This window comes from Andrena cerasifolii, chromosome 7 (genome assembly GCF_050908995.1).
Source record: "Andrena cerasifolii isolate SP2316 chromosome 7, iyAndCera1_principal, whole genome shotgun sequence".
NCBI classification, from domain to species: domain Eukaryota; kingdom Metazoa; phylum Arthropoda; class Insecta; order Hymenoptera; family Andrenidae; genus Andrena; species Andrena cerasifolii.
In genome coordinates, this window is record NC_135124.1 from 8,947,754 (window position 1) to 8,962,622 (window position 14,869).

The following is a 14,869-nucleotide window of genomic DNA, read 5'->3' on the forward strand; positions in this document are numbered from 1 at the left end:
ACGTTACTTTGTATCCCCATGCAGTTTAAGCCCGAATATCTCGAAACAGTATCCAGATGTTTCAGGGTTCAAATCCTGAAAAGGATTCCTTCATTTTTTCTTTGATCTTTTTACAGCTTTTCTTTCCTTGGATTCGAGTTCTCTTGTGTTTTGAATGTTTGTACAGTTCTTAAATTGTTGGAGTATTCAGATGCTCGGGAACCCAGCACAATATATGAAAGTGAACGGTTGAATAACAGTGAAATATGGAATGTCTTTCGATTATTTTAACCTTGTAATGTGTAATACGTTTCTTGGATAAAATATGTGTCATGCTAAAGTATTTGAATATTAGATTGAATTTACATCTACTTGTTCACCTGCTCTTACACTGTTTGCTCATTATTAATCGAATTATGACGTCGATTATGCGAATTAAATATACTAGTAAGATCACTTTCCTTACACAATATTCTCAATGATGATTATATATTATACGTATTTTATTGACAGTATCGGTTAATAATGACGAGACAAATGCGCAGTCTGAAGGTCCGGAGAAAGAACTTTTAGTGAACATAAATTGCCCGCTGAAGTTAATACTGAACTACATTCGAGATGAAGTAGGATTAGAGGGACCAAGTGAGCGAAATATATTTTCTGCCAATCGGATTGATTATAAAAGTAAAGAGGAATCTTTTAGTTACGCTTGAACTGTACATTTACAGCTGAATTCGATTTGTGCGACGAAATAAATTGCCAGTTGAAAAAAGTTTCCTTTTTCGAGCCTCACACGTCTGGTGTCAATATTTTCAGAGCGGGCTTAACGTACTTCATAATCACGTATCAAAGTAAGTACGCACAATGTAGAGCACCACTCATTTTAAGAGTATCATTTACACAGGAGATGCAAATGGCCAAATGACAAATCTCATACCACTTCTTAGTGGTAAGGCAGCAAAAAGGTGCTCCGAAATACTATTAAAGTCGAACATCCCGCAAAAAAAAAGTTTGTCTATTAAATCTACGTTAAAAAAAAAACATTCGTGAAATTATAATGATACACTTATAAGTATACTAAATTAAAGTATCTCTCATCATATTAGAAAATTCTAATTATATTTGAAGCACATACTACTACTTTATAGGATATCTATGTACAATTGTCATGTCTACTATTTTCTTTAGAGGTCGTCGGTTGTGTTCGGTGGAGTATATAACAAATATTACAAAAATTTTACAGGAGATCCTTATCTAAGTCTTTAAAGTTTGCATTTACTGACGATAGATTATAAAATTTTCCATGTTTGCCTACTCCTTCTTCGACAAATCTCTTTGCTCCTTTAACACCCTCCTCTAATAATAAATGGGTCGCGTTATCTTTCTCGAATTGTAAAGCTTCTTCTAATGGTTTGGCAGAAAATGTAGCAAAGTGAGCAGAAGTACGATCCGCGAGCAATGACCTTTGAGGGAATTTAACAAACGACTTTGCTAAATTTACCGCATCACCCAATACTGTAAATAGAAAGATACGAGTGTATTTAAGCACATTTATCTTGTATTACATCATTCGCTATTAATTAGAATTCCTGCAAAAGTGTACCTGTCCCGATACTTGTATGCCGAGTAACTAAACCCCAGTTTAATGCTTCGTCCGCGGAAATAGCTCGACCAGTTAGGATGATCTCCATTGCTCTCGAATATCCAATTAATGCAGGCAAACGAACTGTACCACCGCTTAATATAGGAATACCAAAGCGTCTGTTTAGAAATCCTAATACTGCATTTTCCTCTATTACTCTGAGGTCACACATTAGAGCAAGTTCAAATCCTGCACCAATAGCGTATCCACTTATAGCGGCGATTAAAGGCTTTTTACTTAATCCAACTTTATTAGCCTATAAAACAAATCAGTAATTAATGCACAATATTTTCTCAAACATACTTTACTAAGGTCGTGTTCGGATGTATTGGCTGGTGAGTTTCGTGAGGAGGTACCGTCAAGGACCCAGTTCCTGATCACTTAAGAGTAACTATTGCGGGTTTTTAACCGTGTAAAGGGAAAACTTAACCAAATTTAAAAGATTTTCTTGCCTTCGCAGAACAAGAGCGAGCCAGAAGTGCTGGGGATAGTGCCAAGCTTCTGACGCGTAAGCCAAACTGAGTTCTTAACGTAGAAATACATACATCGGAATAATCAGGAGTTTTATTGGTCAAAACATTGATTCTTTCTCGATAGCTTCATCTCTACTATTACGCTAAGAATAAATAACAGCCACACGGCTACGTTCGGGCAGAGCCTAGCAGCGTTCCTGTTACCGCACCATACAAATCCACGATCGTCAGATGGTGGTGAACACGACCTTAGTTTTTACCTTACCAATGATTCAAATTGTGGTAAAGTGTCGTCACGTTTTCCATCAAATCCCGCAATTTCTTTGAGGTCATAGCCGCTACAAAAGTTACCCCCGATACCGTGAAGTACGCCAACTATAGACTTTTCATCATTTTCAAAGTTATTTAACTCGTTTGATAATTCTTCCGCGGCTGCAACGTCCAAGCAATTCTTTTTTTCGGGACGATTTATGCCGATTGTAGTAATACCCTCGTAATGCTCTACCAGAATACTTCTCTCTGAAATAATTTACTTATACATGTACAAGTATTTCATCATAGATATTATAAGCAACGCGTTACACAGTAATCTTCAATCTAATGATTTATTATTGAAATGCTACTAACTAAAAGGCGATTGCTTACCTTTCTGTTCCTCGATCTCATTATTTTCACTCGATTCCGAGGTTAAGCATCTTCTTAAATAACATCGAGAGTATTGGTTGATTGTCCCCGACAATCTTTTTAGAGAATGCATTTGTAATGTTAACTCGCGTTCGAGATTCTAGAAAAATTACGATATACTTTCTACGGATCGTTACTTGCTTCGAATAATAAAGATGCTTCTCACCTAAATTGCCGCAGCACAGCAACAATTCTATATATTTGAATGCTCGTTTCTTATTGGAGAACAGGCTATTTAGAAATTTATCAATGTGGGTTTGCACAGTAGCAGAGTTGGATTTTTACCGCTAAAAGGCATGCTCGTATTACGAGAATTGACATGACAATCTGTTCGATGTAAACGTGTCTTAAGATACTTAACCAAGGTTTCACAAATGTCAAAATAATGCTCGCACGCTTACCGTTCTGATCGAGTCTAATTAATTAAGGATTCTTATCTTCCACCGTCTGTTAGCACTAATTTTGTAAAGTAGAAACGGCTTTGAAAATGGAGGATCTACAAAAATTGGAAGAGGAGGCTGAAGCAAGGGCGACGAAATATGTGTCGAATTTGTTGCAACGTCCAGGTCAATTGGAGAAGATCGATATGTACAAACGTAGAATAAGCCGGAAAAAAGCTTCCGTAGAAACTATGCTCAAAACTGCAATGCAAAGTCAATTAGACGGAGTTCGCGTGGGATTCGAACAGCTCCAAAGCTCTTTGGAGAGTATCGCTTCTATAAAGGAGGACTTGAAGCTCACCGGCGAGTTGTTCAGCCATGTTCCGGAGCTCAATGCAAGACTGCAAGCTGTTCAGGACGAGAACATGCGCCATTCGCAATATGTTACTGCCAAGGAGAATCTGAAGCATACATTTACTGTACCCGATAGCGTCGAGAAGACTAAGCAATGGATAAACGAGGGTAAACTTTTACATGCTCATCAGAGCATCATGGATCTTGAGAACTCTAGGGACGACTTGCTTTACGAGCTTCATAAACTTCCGAATCAATCGCCTGCCGACACGGTCATGTTAAAGGCTTATTTAGAAGACATCGAAATGCTCTCGCAGCTGATGGAGAAGCAAATCAGATTGGTACTAAGTCGTACGTTGAACACCGTAAGAAAGGAACCTACCGTTATTGTAACTGCTCTTAGAATTATAGAAAGAGAAGAGAAAGCTGATCATTTCGCTATCCAAAGGCACAAGCAAAGTGGATTTATGCCACCGGGAAGACCTAAGAAATGGAAAGATATGGCGATGAAAGTCCTTGAGAAATCTGTCGCCAATAGAATCGAAGGGACGCACATCGAAGAAAGGGCGGATAATAAAATGTGGCTAGTTAGGTACTTAGAGCTGACGAGACTTTTAATTCTGGAAGATTTGAGAGTTTGCAAAACTCTGTGCGAACCCTGCTTTCCGCCTTGGTATAACATTGTACGCACCTGCGTCAACATGTATCACACGAGCTTGTCCCAGCATTTGAAAGACACGATCGCTAATGGTTTAGAAGGAAACGAATATGTTTCTTTATTATCGTGGATAATGAATACTTATACCGGGCCAGAGTTAATGCAGCACCCTGAATTAAATATCGATACGAGCGATATCGGTCCTTTGTTGAACGCTGAAATCATAAACGATCTTCAAGAGAAATATTTGAGGAACATGTGCCTGAATTATGAAGATTGGATGAAAAAGACTTTAGAAACTGAGAAAGTTGATTGGTGGTGCGGAGTGCTGCCGGAAGGAAGCACCCAAGAGGCATACTACCACACAGCAGCTCCGGTCATTATATTTCAAATGATTGATCAAAATCTTCAAGTTACGAAAACGATTAGCGCTGACTTAACGGCGCAAGCGTTGGTGCTTTGCATCGAGCAAGTTATTAAATATGGATTTATGTACAGACAAGCGATATCGGAATTTAAGAACAAACATTTCGAGGATAGAAGCCAAGTACCTTACTTTACCCATCACATGATTACGATTGTTAATAATTGCTTACAATTTACAGAACTAGCGCAACAAATGAAACAGCATTATTGGGTTTCTAATGCCAGGGGAGACGCGACTGTGAAATTTGAGAATCTGTTATCAAATTATCAACAGTTGCGGAACGAAGCAGCAACCATACTATTAGAAGAATCGTTTTTGGATTTGGAATTGCAATTTCAAGACTTGATTACTCCGAAATGGTTATCGTCTCCTATCCCGGTAGAGACGATCTGCGTTACCTTGGAAGATTACTTTCAAGATTACAATCATCTGTGTCCAAGGAACTTTGAATATGTAATTACAGAAGCGCAGAATCTGATTGCGAAACGTTATATTTCCGCTATGCTGCAACGAAAGATATCGCTAAAAACGTACGACGAATGCTTGACGTGTACTTCTAAAATAATGACAGAGGCAGACAAGCTGAAGAATTTTTTCGATAGAATAGCTCCGAAAGTAGGAAACTTCAATTCTCCCTTCGAAATAATCAAACGTCTTGCTGAAGTATTGCGTTGCGAAGATTCTGAAATTCTTTCTCTCGATTTGCATTCCTTGGTTGAAAAGTACCCAGATATGACCGAAGACCATTTAGTCAGATTACTAGGGCTCAGGGCTGATATTTCGCGTAGCGAAGCAAGAGAAAAAGTTTCATACATGTTCGAAGCGCAACGTAATCGTAAAGCTCCGCAATCCATCACGCATAGCATATTCAAGCAAATAGTTATACAGGACAGTTTTCTTAGTTGGAAACCTTGAAATTCGAATTAGTAATAGTTAAAGATTAGTTTTTCACATATCATGAGTGAAGATAGGTGACGAAACAAGTAATATTCTGTTATACATATAAACAACATTCAATAAGTTATTGATTAGAAGTAGAAGTTATATATAACATGGTATACTGCAATTGTATTGTAAATAGATATTTCAAATCACCTTTTATTTAAACTGAATCAGAGGAAATTGATTTTTTAACCGAGAAGAACGTAATTCATGATTGAAAATTCGAGTTGAATATTCATTATGGAATATTAATTCCTTTATAATTATACATTAATATTTACAATGCGTCAAGTTTTTAACATTTCCTACTCCTTTACAGCCTCAACTGAATGACATAAACAATACAATAATCCATTCACTGCCTTAATAATTGAACTAATGTAGGGGTATTCGCGATAGATTCTATTATTTGTGTATAATAGCGAGTGTACATAATTGTAGAAATACAATGAAAGCAGAAGAAAAATAAGGGAAAAAGTAGAACATAACGAAAGCAATATGCTTAAATATTTGTTTCCTCTTGAAATTGTGTGTTGAAAATAAAACGAAAATGTGCGAAGGCTTATGAAAAGTTTATACGTGAAACTGTCGAAATAATTTATATAGAAATCAGGTTAATTTAGTGTAAATCAATAGTATTACATATTTCTGTAGAGTGTATGTATATTATTGCTAAATTTGTTACGTAGCTGATTTATAGAAAACACATAAGTTATTTAATCAAGCTTTTAAATTGATTGTATATGCTGTAAATAAATAATAACGTTACGTCTGTTTTTCCATTGAAATCAGAAATCTTTACGTACGTAAAGAATATTTTGTTCCTAATTTTAAAATTAAAAAGAAATATAATACAAAACAAAGTTTCTTATTTAATCCCAACTTATCATATCCTACAATACTACAAATATAAATATGTACGTATTGCTTCCATATTAAAGATAAAAGAGGGGAGCAAAAATTCTATCAATAATGGTTTAATAATTTGTCAAAGAAACATTTTGGTGGCTTAAATTTGAAACCTTCGGGATAGAGGGTAAATATAAATTATCATCCAATCGATTTCGTATGTAACTAGATGATTATTTATCTAGATAAGGCTCACAGTTTACAGAATTTGTTTCTGTTAAACCGCGTATTCACCTGTGCATTCGGCGTGCACCGATTTTTTGCTCGTTCAGAGCTCAGCGCGCGTTCGGCGCGCATTCGGCAAAAACGCCGGAATTCGGTGGAAGTCCAAACTAACCGATAAATGTAGGAAAGCCATAGTTGCCGATACGTATTGAGAGTCGTATTTCCTCTATTACTATTTTGTCGTCAGAGAAGCTTGAATGAATCACGGCGAAGCGGTTGGAGATTAACGTTAATAAATCCACTACGTAGAAATCGATATAATGCACGACTGCATTAATTTTTATTCGTTCCAGCTGCGAAAAATGAATTAGCACGGTATCGTGCCTCTGTACATAATTTAAAGTTTGTGTGAAATTCACCTAATGGGGACGCTTCAATAGGCGTCACCACACAACGACGAGCAATAAATGATTCTTATGAACTTTAAATTAATCGAAATAGGTCCAAGAGTAGGCCACGATTCGCAAATAAAAAATTTATTAACTTCAATTCGTCATTCAAATCGATCGAAAATATTTATATTCATTAATGGAATAAATAGTTGCTCTCTTGATTTTATACGCGGGTAATACGAATTTTAATGCGAATACAACATTAAAATTTAAAATCCTGAAAATGTTTCCAATGTGAAGAAATAAGTAAAAGATTTTTCATTAATACGACCAAGGAACAGACCTCGATAAATTTATCATTTATAAATTATGAACGAAGACCAAAATGACAACACCACGAGAGTCCAGCTTCGATATACCTAACCAAACCTACCGTGGCTGTGGCTATTTTACAAATTATTTCACCTGTATATTAATTATATTCTGTATAGTAATAGGTAATAGGTCGCAGGTGGCAGCACTCTGATTGATGCACGTATCCTATCAAAACCATATCAAGACGTCAACGTAAATGTCACGTGTACAAATCAACTGTAATAAAAGGCACCTACTTTCGTCTAAATAATAAATAATTCACAATGAACGAAAATATAATTCCGACCGTAGTGTTTCATCCCATTATTTCCTCGATACAAAAAATCGCACTTTATGAAACGAAATCTGTAAGATTATTTTTCGAACCAATAAATAACTTATTTCCTAAAAATATTATTCAATTCAGAAGCTGTATAACACCATAAGCATTTATCTATCGCAGAGATTTTATTTGATGGGGTCAAATAATACCCTAACACGCTTTCGGGTATTAAAAATAGACCGTATGGAGCCAAAAGAATTAGTTGTCGTAGACGACAAAAGGGAATATACTCAGGATGAAATAAAAGATCTTGTGAATATGATAGATATGGGTAATCGTACCCGCGCTGGGCAACGAAATAATATTGGTGGCGTCGCGAGAGTTGTCTCAGCTTTTGGTATTGTCGGTAAGTAACACAGAACTACTCCTTTAATCTTACATATTTCATAAATGGTTAGTGCTTGTACGTGCTTTCGTTACATACACAGTCCTTACATCTCAAACAAATTTTTAACACTCGCACAGTTATATGCAATATTATCAGCGTACAGTTACATTTATTGGCTTTAGCTTCTCGATCTTGCATGTTCTTCATTTTTTCAATGCATGTTGACTATACTCTAGTGTCTAGCGCAACACACCTCGAGTATCAATAATATTTGAACAAAGCCATTTCTAAAATTATTATATAAGACATAGCTTACATATATTTGCTTGCTAACAAAGGCAGCATTTATAAAGAATCTGCACCTGACAATGGTGTGTCAGAGGAGGCTGGGCACCAAGAATCTCAAAAGCCGTTGCACAAACCGACTCAAACTAAATTCACCTGGAAAACGATGTGGCAAAGAGACTGTTTTCCCCGACTAGTGCCAGCTTTCGGTCTTCTTGGTAAGGGCCCTTGAGTTTAATATTGGAAGTAAACGTTTTAAGCTTTAAATCGAGGTAACATTTAAAAAGGAATTCGATAATTATCATCTTATTAAAATTTGCGTATTCTCAATTTGCAAGGACGAAACTGAATCAGATATATAAATATAAGAAAATTTACTTATTCGTACTATCGAGAAATCAGCGAAGTTGTTATACTGGAAAGACAGCCTAATAATACTGTATATGCAAGAAATTTTCATACTAACAAGGGAAGGACACCATGTGATAGGCATCGATTTTAATGAGCCTTGGCACGATGGATCTATGTTGAAAATAAGTACTCATTAAAACCCTGCGGCCACTATGAAATTTTTAATAATTTACATGTAAATATCTCTATTATTAAGGCCTATTAGCTGAAACACTCGGACACCTATTTACTTATTTTCAACATAGATCCATTGTGCCAAGGCTCATCAAAATTGATGTCTATCACATGGTGTCCTCCCCTTGTAAGTGTCGTATGAATATAAACGTGTCGTGTAGAAGATATTACGAAATACATATGGTTTTAGCATGATATAACATTAAACTATGTTTGCATGGCATTTTACTTGCAATCATGGAATCGAGCACGGTATATGCACAATACATTAGATGTGTATGAAAATGTGTTTCCAATATAATAGAAAGATTTTTCTTAACGTCCATCTATCTCGGTAGATTAATGTAATTTTATATCTAAACTTATTACAATAGGCTTTGTACGTTTCTTGGAAGGATACTATATAATTCTGGTGACAAAACGGCGTAGAGTGGCTGTAATTGGGCACCATACGATATACAAAATAGAAGATACCTCAATGATTTATATTCCAAATGACACTGTGCGTGTCTTTCACCCGGATGAGCAAAGATATGTAAAAATGTTTCAAAGTATCGATTTAAGCAGTAACTTCTACTTTAGTTATTCGTATGATTTAACTCATACTCTACAAAGCAATATGACTGCTCCGAAACACATTAAATCAGACATACCTAGTACGAATGATAGGGTATTAAATGAAACTGAAAATGGTGATGCCGAAGATGCGGGAGAGTTCTTTAATATGTGGTCGTTTAGAAAACATCATCAGCATAATAGGTTTGTTGTGATATTTAAGAACCAGGTCTTTATACTTGGAAATTGAGCATTGGATTATATTTCTAGCAGTAGAGAGAAATATATTGATTACGGTATACGAAGTAATCCACATCGTCGGTTCGTGTGGAACTCTCACCTTTTGAAGCCAGTAGAAAAAGATCTACACCGTGACTGGGTTTTATACGTTATACACGGCTTTATTGGCCAATCAAATGTTAGTATTTTCGGACGATCTATGTATGTAACTATCATAGCGAGAAGAAGTAACAAATATGCGGGCACTAGATTTTTAAAACGCGGTGCGAATTTTGATGTACGTATTACTGAGTAATTCCTACTCTTTACGATAGTAATTATCTTTTATTAAACTACAATTTAAAAAATGAAGGGTGACGTTGCCAATGAAGTGGAAACTGAACAAATTGTTCATGATTCTGGGGTAAGTTCCTTGAGCAAAGGTCGTTTCAGCTCATTTGTTCAAATGCGTGGATCAGTTCCTGGTCATTGGAGTCAGGATGTTAGCAAAATGGTTCCTAAGCCCACTATTACTTGTGACTTGGCTGACCCATATGTAGAAACAGCAGGTGGGCAATTAAAAAGTATTAAAAGTATTCTGATTTGTATCGTACAACGTGCATTTTATCATTGTTGAAAAAACTAGGTGCACATTTCAATCAGCTTCTTAAAAGATATGGTTCTCCAATTATAATTCTCAATCTTGTTAAAAAACGCGAGAAGAAGAAACATGAAAGTACCCTGACCGAAGAATTGAGTGTGGCTGTTAAATATTTAAACCAATTTTTACCACCGGAACATCATATTCAATATGAAAGGTTTGATATGGCCAGAATGAATAAAAGGTAGGATTACCTCTAGCTTATATTAAAATTTACGAAAGTATTAAATGAAGTAGGAATTAACGATAGTGTAACTTATATTTCAGAAAGAAAGTTAATGTAATGGCCCGTTTGGCAAATATTGCATACAATACAGTTTTAAAAACGGGTATTTTTCAGTCCCAAAATCCATATTATAGTCAAAGAAATTTATTTTCTACCCAATCTAATAATACGAAGAAGCTTCCCAAAACGAGCTCAAGTACAACTTTATCATTGAGTTTCTGTAATGTTCAAAGTTCCATGAATTTGCCAGTCGAAAATAATAATCTTTTACATTTGAAGTACAATACCGGCGCTACTGTAGAAAAGAATCGTAACGATTCGAATCACATTGAAAATAAAATGAGGCAGTGTTTTAATAACACGGGCACATTGCAAACTGGAATAATTAGGACAAACTGCGTCGATTGTTTAGATCGTACAAATACAGCGCAGTTTGCAGTAGGGAAATGTGCTCTGGGATTCCAGTTATGTGCTTTAGGTGTTTTGGAATCCCCTAAACTGGAATTTGACTCTGATTGTGTAAGAATGTTAGAAGAGTTATATGAAGATCATGGTGATACATTAGCATTACAATATGGTGGTTCTCAGTTGGTCCATAGAATAAAAACTTACAGGTAAAGGCATATAAATAATAATAATGATAATAATAATGACGATGTGTGTGTTACAAGGAGTTTGTTCATTATGATTTAGGAAGACTGCACCATGGACTAGTCAGGGTAATGATATTATGCAGACCCTTAGTAGGTATTACAGCAATACCTTTAGCGATCAAGAAAAACAACATACTATTAATTTATTCTTAGGTAAATGAATCTGTGCATAAATCACACAACTAGACATCTGCAAACAAAACATTTGTATGAAAAGAAAAACGTTTACAGGTTTATTTATACCCGAAGAAGGCAAGCCCCCAATATGGGAACTTTTAACAGATTATTATCTTCACCACATACCTGCTTGCCAATATTTTCGCAGAATAAAACTTCTAACGCAATGGTGGGACACCAGCGTATTGAAGTGCCTTCCTTACGCGCTGAACGAAGTAACAAAAGCTTGTACGGAAATAGTACAAGTACAAAATTCGATAGAAGAAATGATCGATGTTTATTATGATTATCATCGGTACTTAAAACTTTCTATTATACAAATTTAAAAAGACTGCCGGATTTGTGTTTAAAACTACTTTTTATAGACCTTACGAACTGTCTCTGCTTTCTGAAGTTTACGCATATAAAATTAGTCATTCTGTCAGAGATTTTATGCCACATTTTACAACGAGCTTTAGTCCGTTCGCGGTGCGGGTTCGACCAGGAAGAAGAAGGGAAGAGACGGGCAATAAATATTTGAATATGAAAAACCCTTCTATGACTGGGCAAAGTAGTACGAGTAGCACAACATCAAGCGCGAGGTAAGATCAACTTGATGGTGAAATTTGTACAACCGTTTGAGAATCGATTTTACTGGACGTTTCATAGTTCCAGCGAAGATTCCAGTTCAGACTACGACGAGAGCCATCAACATACCAACGACTCTCAACTGATGGATTCGAAAGAGAGCTCGGAATTTACATCGTTCGAATCGTTGTTTCCGTCTATGAAAGAAGTTTACGGCACTCAACCGGAATACCCGAAAAGAAACGACGTTGTATTATATAAAAAGTAAGGGACGCGAGAAATTCATTTTCGCGGGTACCGCGGGGCGTTCCATCTTGGAATTAAATATTTTTTTACAGGTTTGTATTAATTGGACGTAATGCGACCTATCCGTCAGATTATATGAAACTTCGTTCGAAGTTAATTCAGCAGGCATCATTTCCTGAAAGTACAACTACTGCGTTTACGCTACCAGTAGTAAAAAAGTGTAGTATAAGTATATACGAGCAATACGTTAACAGAGCTAACGTAAGTATTTATTTTAGATCTACCATTGCAATCGTTTTTATCATTTTAAAATTGTATGCATTATTTAGGTTGGAGGGTCAGTACCGAATCCCACTGACATCAATATATATGAAACCTACTCGAAACAGCAGCAACAGTTACTTAACAGGTCGATCTATTCGAATTAATTTTAGCTAATTAAATTAATCGCAAATCGATGTACATAACATTCATTTAAATTATAATTCAATTATGTAATAAATTTTATGCGTCTGTTAACGTACAACAAATATATGTTATAAAATATAGGAAGAATCTGCACGATTATTTTAGATTATGTTCTCATGTACATTTTATTAAAACCGTTTTTAAGAGGTACATAAACTTGCAAAATATGCAAGACAAATGTCGGGGTATAGCTTACTTCAGCTTCTTCTTTGGGCGAATGTTATTTGTGTGACCGCACTTCTTCTTACGGCAGTTAGTTGCGCGCGGATGAAGGCGAGCATAACACTTTCGGCAAATCATTTTGTCGCAGTTGTATTTCATTGCGAGAATACGAAGCGTAGGCTCGATAACTCCTCCGCGAAGTCGAAGCACAAGGTGCAAGGTAGATTCTGTAACGGTCATTTCGGTTATTGGCATTTTCAAAGTTTAATTAGAGGCACAGAAGAAGAATAAGCTCGAGTGCTACCTTTCTGAATGTTGTAATCGGAAAGGGTGCGACCATCTTCCAATTGTTTCCCAGCGAAGATGAGACGTTGCTGATCTGGTGGAATTCCTTCCTTGTCCTGGATCTTCGCTTTCACATTTTCGATAGTATCAGATGCCTCTACTTCGAGGGTAATGGTTTTACCCGTCAGGGTTTTTACGAATATCTGCATCGTGGCTTACCTAGTTTATAATAAAAAACACGGTTCGTTTACTCAATGTATAACCATAATGTAAGATGAAAATACTCTACAGCTAGCACGGCGACATTTACTCGCCAATATTGTTAGACTTTACTACTAATTTTTCACACCAACAATTCCAAATGATTCTATTACCCGAAACGTCGAATTTAATGAAATATGTAGAATGAACTGGAAAATTTCAGAATCGATACTTCGTTTACGAACATGTATTCTAGCAACGTATCATGCCGCAATTGTTTTTGAAACCCTTTTGTTTAATTGCAGCAGTTTCAGCGGCAAAACATACTGAATTAATACGCGGCCATAAAGTAGAATATTCCGGGAGCCATTAATGTTGCGAAAGCATCTGAAATTGTAGAAATATTGTAAAATAATGGATACATACCGTTCGTGAAACGTGCTTGCCATAGAAACTCAACCTAGAAAGATTCCGCGGTGGCAGCACTGTAACTTCCGCCCATACGAAAAGCAAGCCACAGTGCCGACTAGCGGCGATCACTTCGGATCCTTTTGAGTGCTTGAAACGCGAGTGCGTGCGTGCCACAAATTATTTCTTTGTTCGTTGTTAAAAACGCGCAGTTCTTCAAAATTTATGCGTCGATTTATAAAATCTCGATTTCGATTTTAAATGATTTTATTCAGCTTCGATCCTCTGTTTGTATGTTTGTATGTATGGTTCAAATCTGGCAACTCAAATTTAACCCACTTCCAACTATCCAATTGTCTTGAAATTTTACAGGCGTGCGTAGTGTGGATGGCAATACAATATTTTTAAACAAAATTAACCCCGAGCGGGTGGAAAAATGGCCCAGTCATCAATACATATAACCCATAACCACAAATCCAAACGACTTGAAATCAGCCAGTAACGTTCTTTACGAAACCGACAAAAAGCCGTTGCGTTCTGGTTGCTAGTGGCAACGCGATTACCGGAAATACACAATTTATCGAGAAGGATCTGTCACGTATGTACTTATAGTAAATCTAAATCATTGAAATTGTAGTACAGGAAAATAATTATTTTTTAGTTTTTAGTGCATGTTAATTTAGTTTTCACTACATTTTTAATAAAATCTTTTAACATAAATTGTTTTTTTATATATTTTTTTTCTTTACTTTTTTTAAAAGTTTAATAACTTATAATTATATACTGGTTCATAAAAACTTAAATAATAGGTATAATTATCAATTTTTTTTGCATGTTTGCTTCCCCATCATACGCCCCTTCCCCTACATGCGTACACATGTGTATAATATATATGTATATCATTACTCCATATACAGGGTACGATAAAATAATAATTACGGGTTTCACGCACGTGCTTACACATTTGGATGAGCCACAATGCGATGCCACAAAATTGGTCTTGATTTTGAAATTCCCTACACTTCTGATTCACACCCGAGTTTTTTTATTCACTTTTCCTCGGAACTTTTGATTCACTTCAACTTCGGAAGACCACGACCACCACTTTCTTTACGCCCTATACACATTCCTCGGAAGTACG

General features: G+C 36.0%; 4 protein-coding genes across 12 annotated transcripts in view; 2 read left to right on the forward strand and 2 right to left on the reverse strand.

The window, feature by feature from the left end:
• Window positions 1-451: 451 nt before the first annotated feature.
• On the reverse strand, window positions 452-3,078 carry LOC143371757 (putative enoyl-CoA hydratase). Its single transcript, XM_076817338.1, has 5 exons — window positions 2,945-3,078; window positions 2,740-2,878; window positions 2,360-2,613; window positions 1,583-1,877; window positions 452-1,494 (listed from the first exon to the last, which is right to left on the reverse strand). Exons 2-5 carry the CDS (start codon window positions 2,849-2,851, stop codon window positions 1,217-1,219), a joined length of 939 nt encoding a protein of 312 aa, XP_076673453.1. The 5' UTR covers window positions 2,852-2,878; window positions 2,945-3,078; the 3' UTR covers window positions 452-1,216.
• Window positions 3,079-3,096: 18 nt separating this feature from the next.
• On the forward strand, window positions 3,097-6,402 carry Sec6 (Exocyst complex component Sec6). The gene has a single exon (XM_076817235.1). It carries the CDS (start codon window positions 3,266-3,268, stop codon window positions 5,510-5,512), a length of 2,247 nt encoding a protein of 748 aa, XP_076673350.1. The 5' UTR covers window positions 3,097-3,265; the 3' UTR covers window positions 5,513-6,402.
• A 1,124-nt stretch (window positions 6,403-7,526) lies between these two features.
• Window positions 7,527-12,771, forward strand: Fig4 (polyphosphoinositide phosphatase FIG4). 7 transcript variants are annotated; one of them, XM_076817218.1, is made up of 14 exons: window positions 7,527-7,727; window positions 7,823-8,048; window positions 8,336-8,533; window positions 9,275-9,659; window positions 9,726-9,972; window positions 10,048-10,243; window positions 10,321-10,519; window positions 10,603-11,175; window positions 11,255-11,367; window positions 11,446-11,686; window positions 11,757-11,972; window positions 12,040-12,222; window positions 12,297-12,465; window positions 12,534-12,771. In XM_076817218.1, exons 1-14 carry the CDS (start codon window positions 7,644-7,646, stop codon window positions 12,630-12,632), a joined length of 3,129 nt encoding a protein of 1,042 aa, XP_076673333.1. In that variant the 5' UTR covers window positions 7,527-7,643; the 3' UTR covers window positions 12,633-12,771. The 7 variants fall into 7 exon arrangements, with proteins under 7 accessions (XP_076673333.1, XP_076673338.1, XP_076673334.1 ...); XM_076817223.1 differs by having other exon boundaries at window positions 8,384-8,533; XM_076817219.1 differs by having other exon boundaries at window positions 7,528-7,727; window positions 9,729-9,972.
• Rpl40 (ribosomal protein L40) overlaps window positions 12,769-14,869 on the reverse strand; it is a 61,700-nt gene continuing 59,599 nt past the window's right edge. Inside the window, exons 1-3 of one of the 3 annotated variants that reach the window (XM_076817350.1) lie at window positions 13,747-13,881; window positions 13,139-13,338; window positions 12,769-13,061 (exon numbers count right to left, since the gene is read on the reverse strand). In XM_076817350.1, the coding sequence (XP_076673465.1) occupies window positions 12,865-13,061; window positions 13,139-13,328 (387 nt within the window). In that variant the 5' untranslated portion in view covers window positions 13,329-13,338; window positions 13,747-13,881 and the 3' untranslated portion in view covers window positions 12,769-12,864. Of the gene's footprint in view, window positions 13,062-13,138; window positions 13,339-13,493; window positions 13,621-13,746; window positions 13,882-14,869 lie in introns of those variants that run through there. The other 2 variants (XM_076817351.1, XM_076817352.1) reach the window with 2 other exon arrangements.

What these genes read in the sequence shown, in the direction of transcription:
- LOC143371757 (XM_076817338.1), bottom strand. Translation starts at nt 2,851, where the DNA reads ATGCATTCTCTAAAAAGATTGTCGGGGACAATCAACCAATACTCTCGA. An exon ending in TGAGATCGAGGAACAGAAAG is followed by an intron (nt 2,614 to 2,739) that starts GTAAGCAATCGC and finishes AAATTATTTCAG; the next exon opens with AGAGAAGTATTCTGGTAGAG. An exon ending in TACCACAATTTGAATCATTG is followed by an intron (nt 1,878 to 2,359) that starts GTAAGGTAAAAA and finishes TTTGTTTTATAG; the next exon opens with GCTAATAAAGTTGGATTAAG.
- Sec6 (XM_076817235.1), top strand. Translation starts at nt 3,266, where the DNA reads ATGGAGGATCTACAAAAATTGGAAGAGGAGGCTGAAGCAAGGGCGACG.
- Fig4 (XM_076817218.1), top strand. Translation starts at nt 7,644, where the DNA reads ATGAACGAAAATATAATTCCGACCGTAGTGTTTCATCCCATTATTTCC. An exon ending in ATGGCCAGAATGAATAAAAG is followed by an intron (nt 10,520 to 10,602) that starts GTAGGATTACCT and finishes CTTATATTTCAG; the next exon opens with AAAGAAAGTTAATGTAATGG. An exon ending in CATAGAATAAAAACTTACAG is followed by an intron (nt 11,176 to 11,254) that starts GTAAAGGCATAT and finishes ATTATGATTTAG; the next exon opens with GAAGACTGCACCATGGACTA.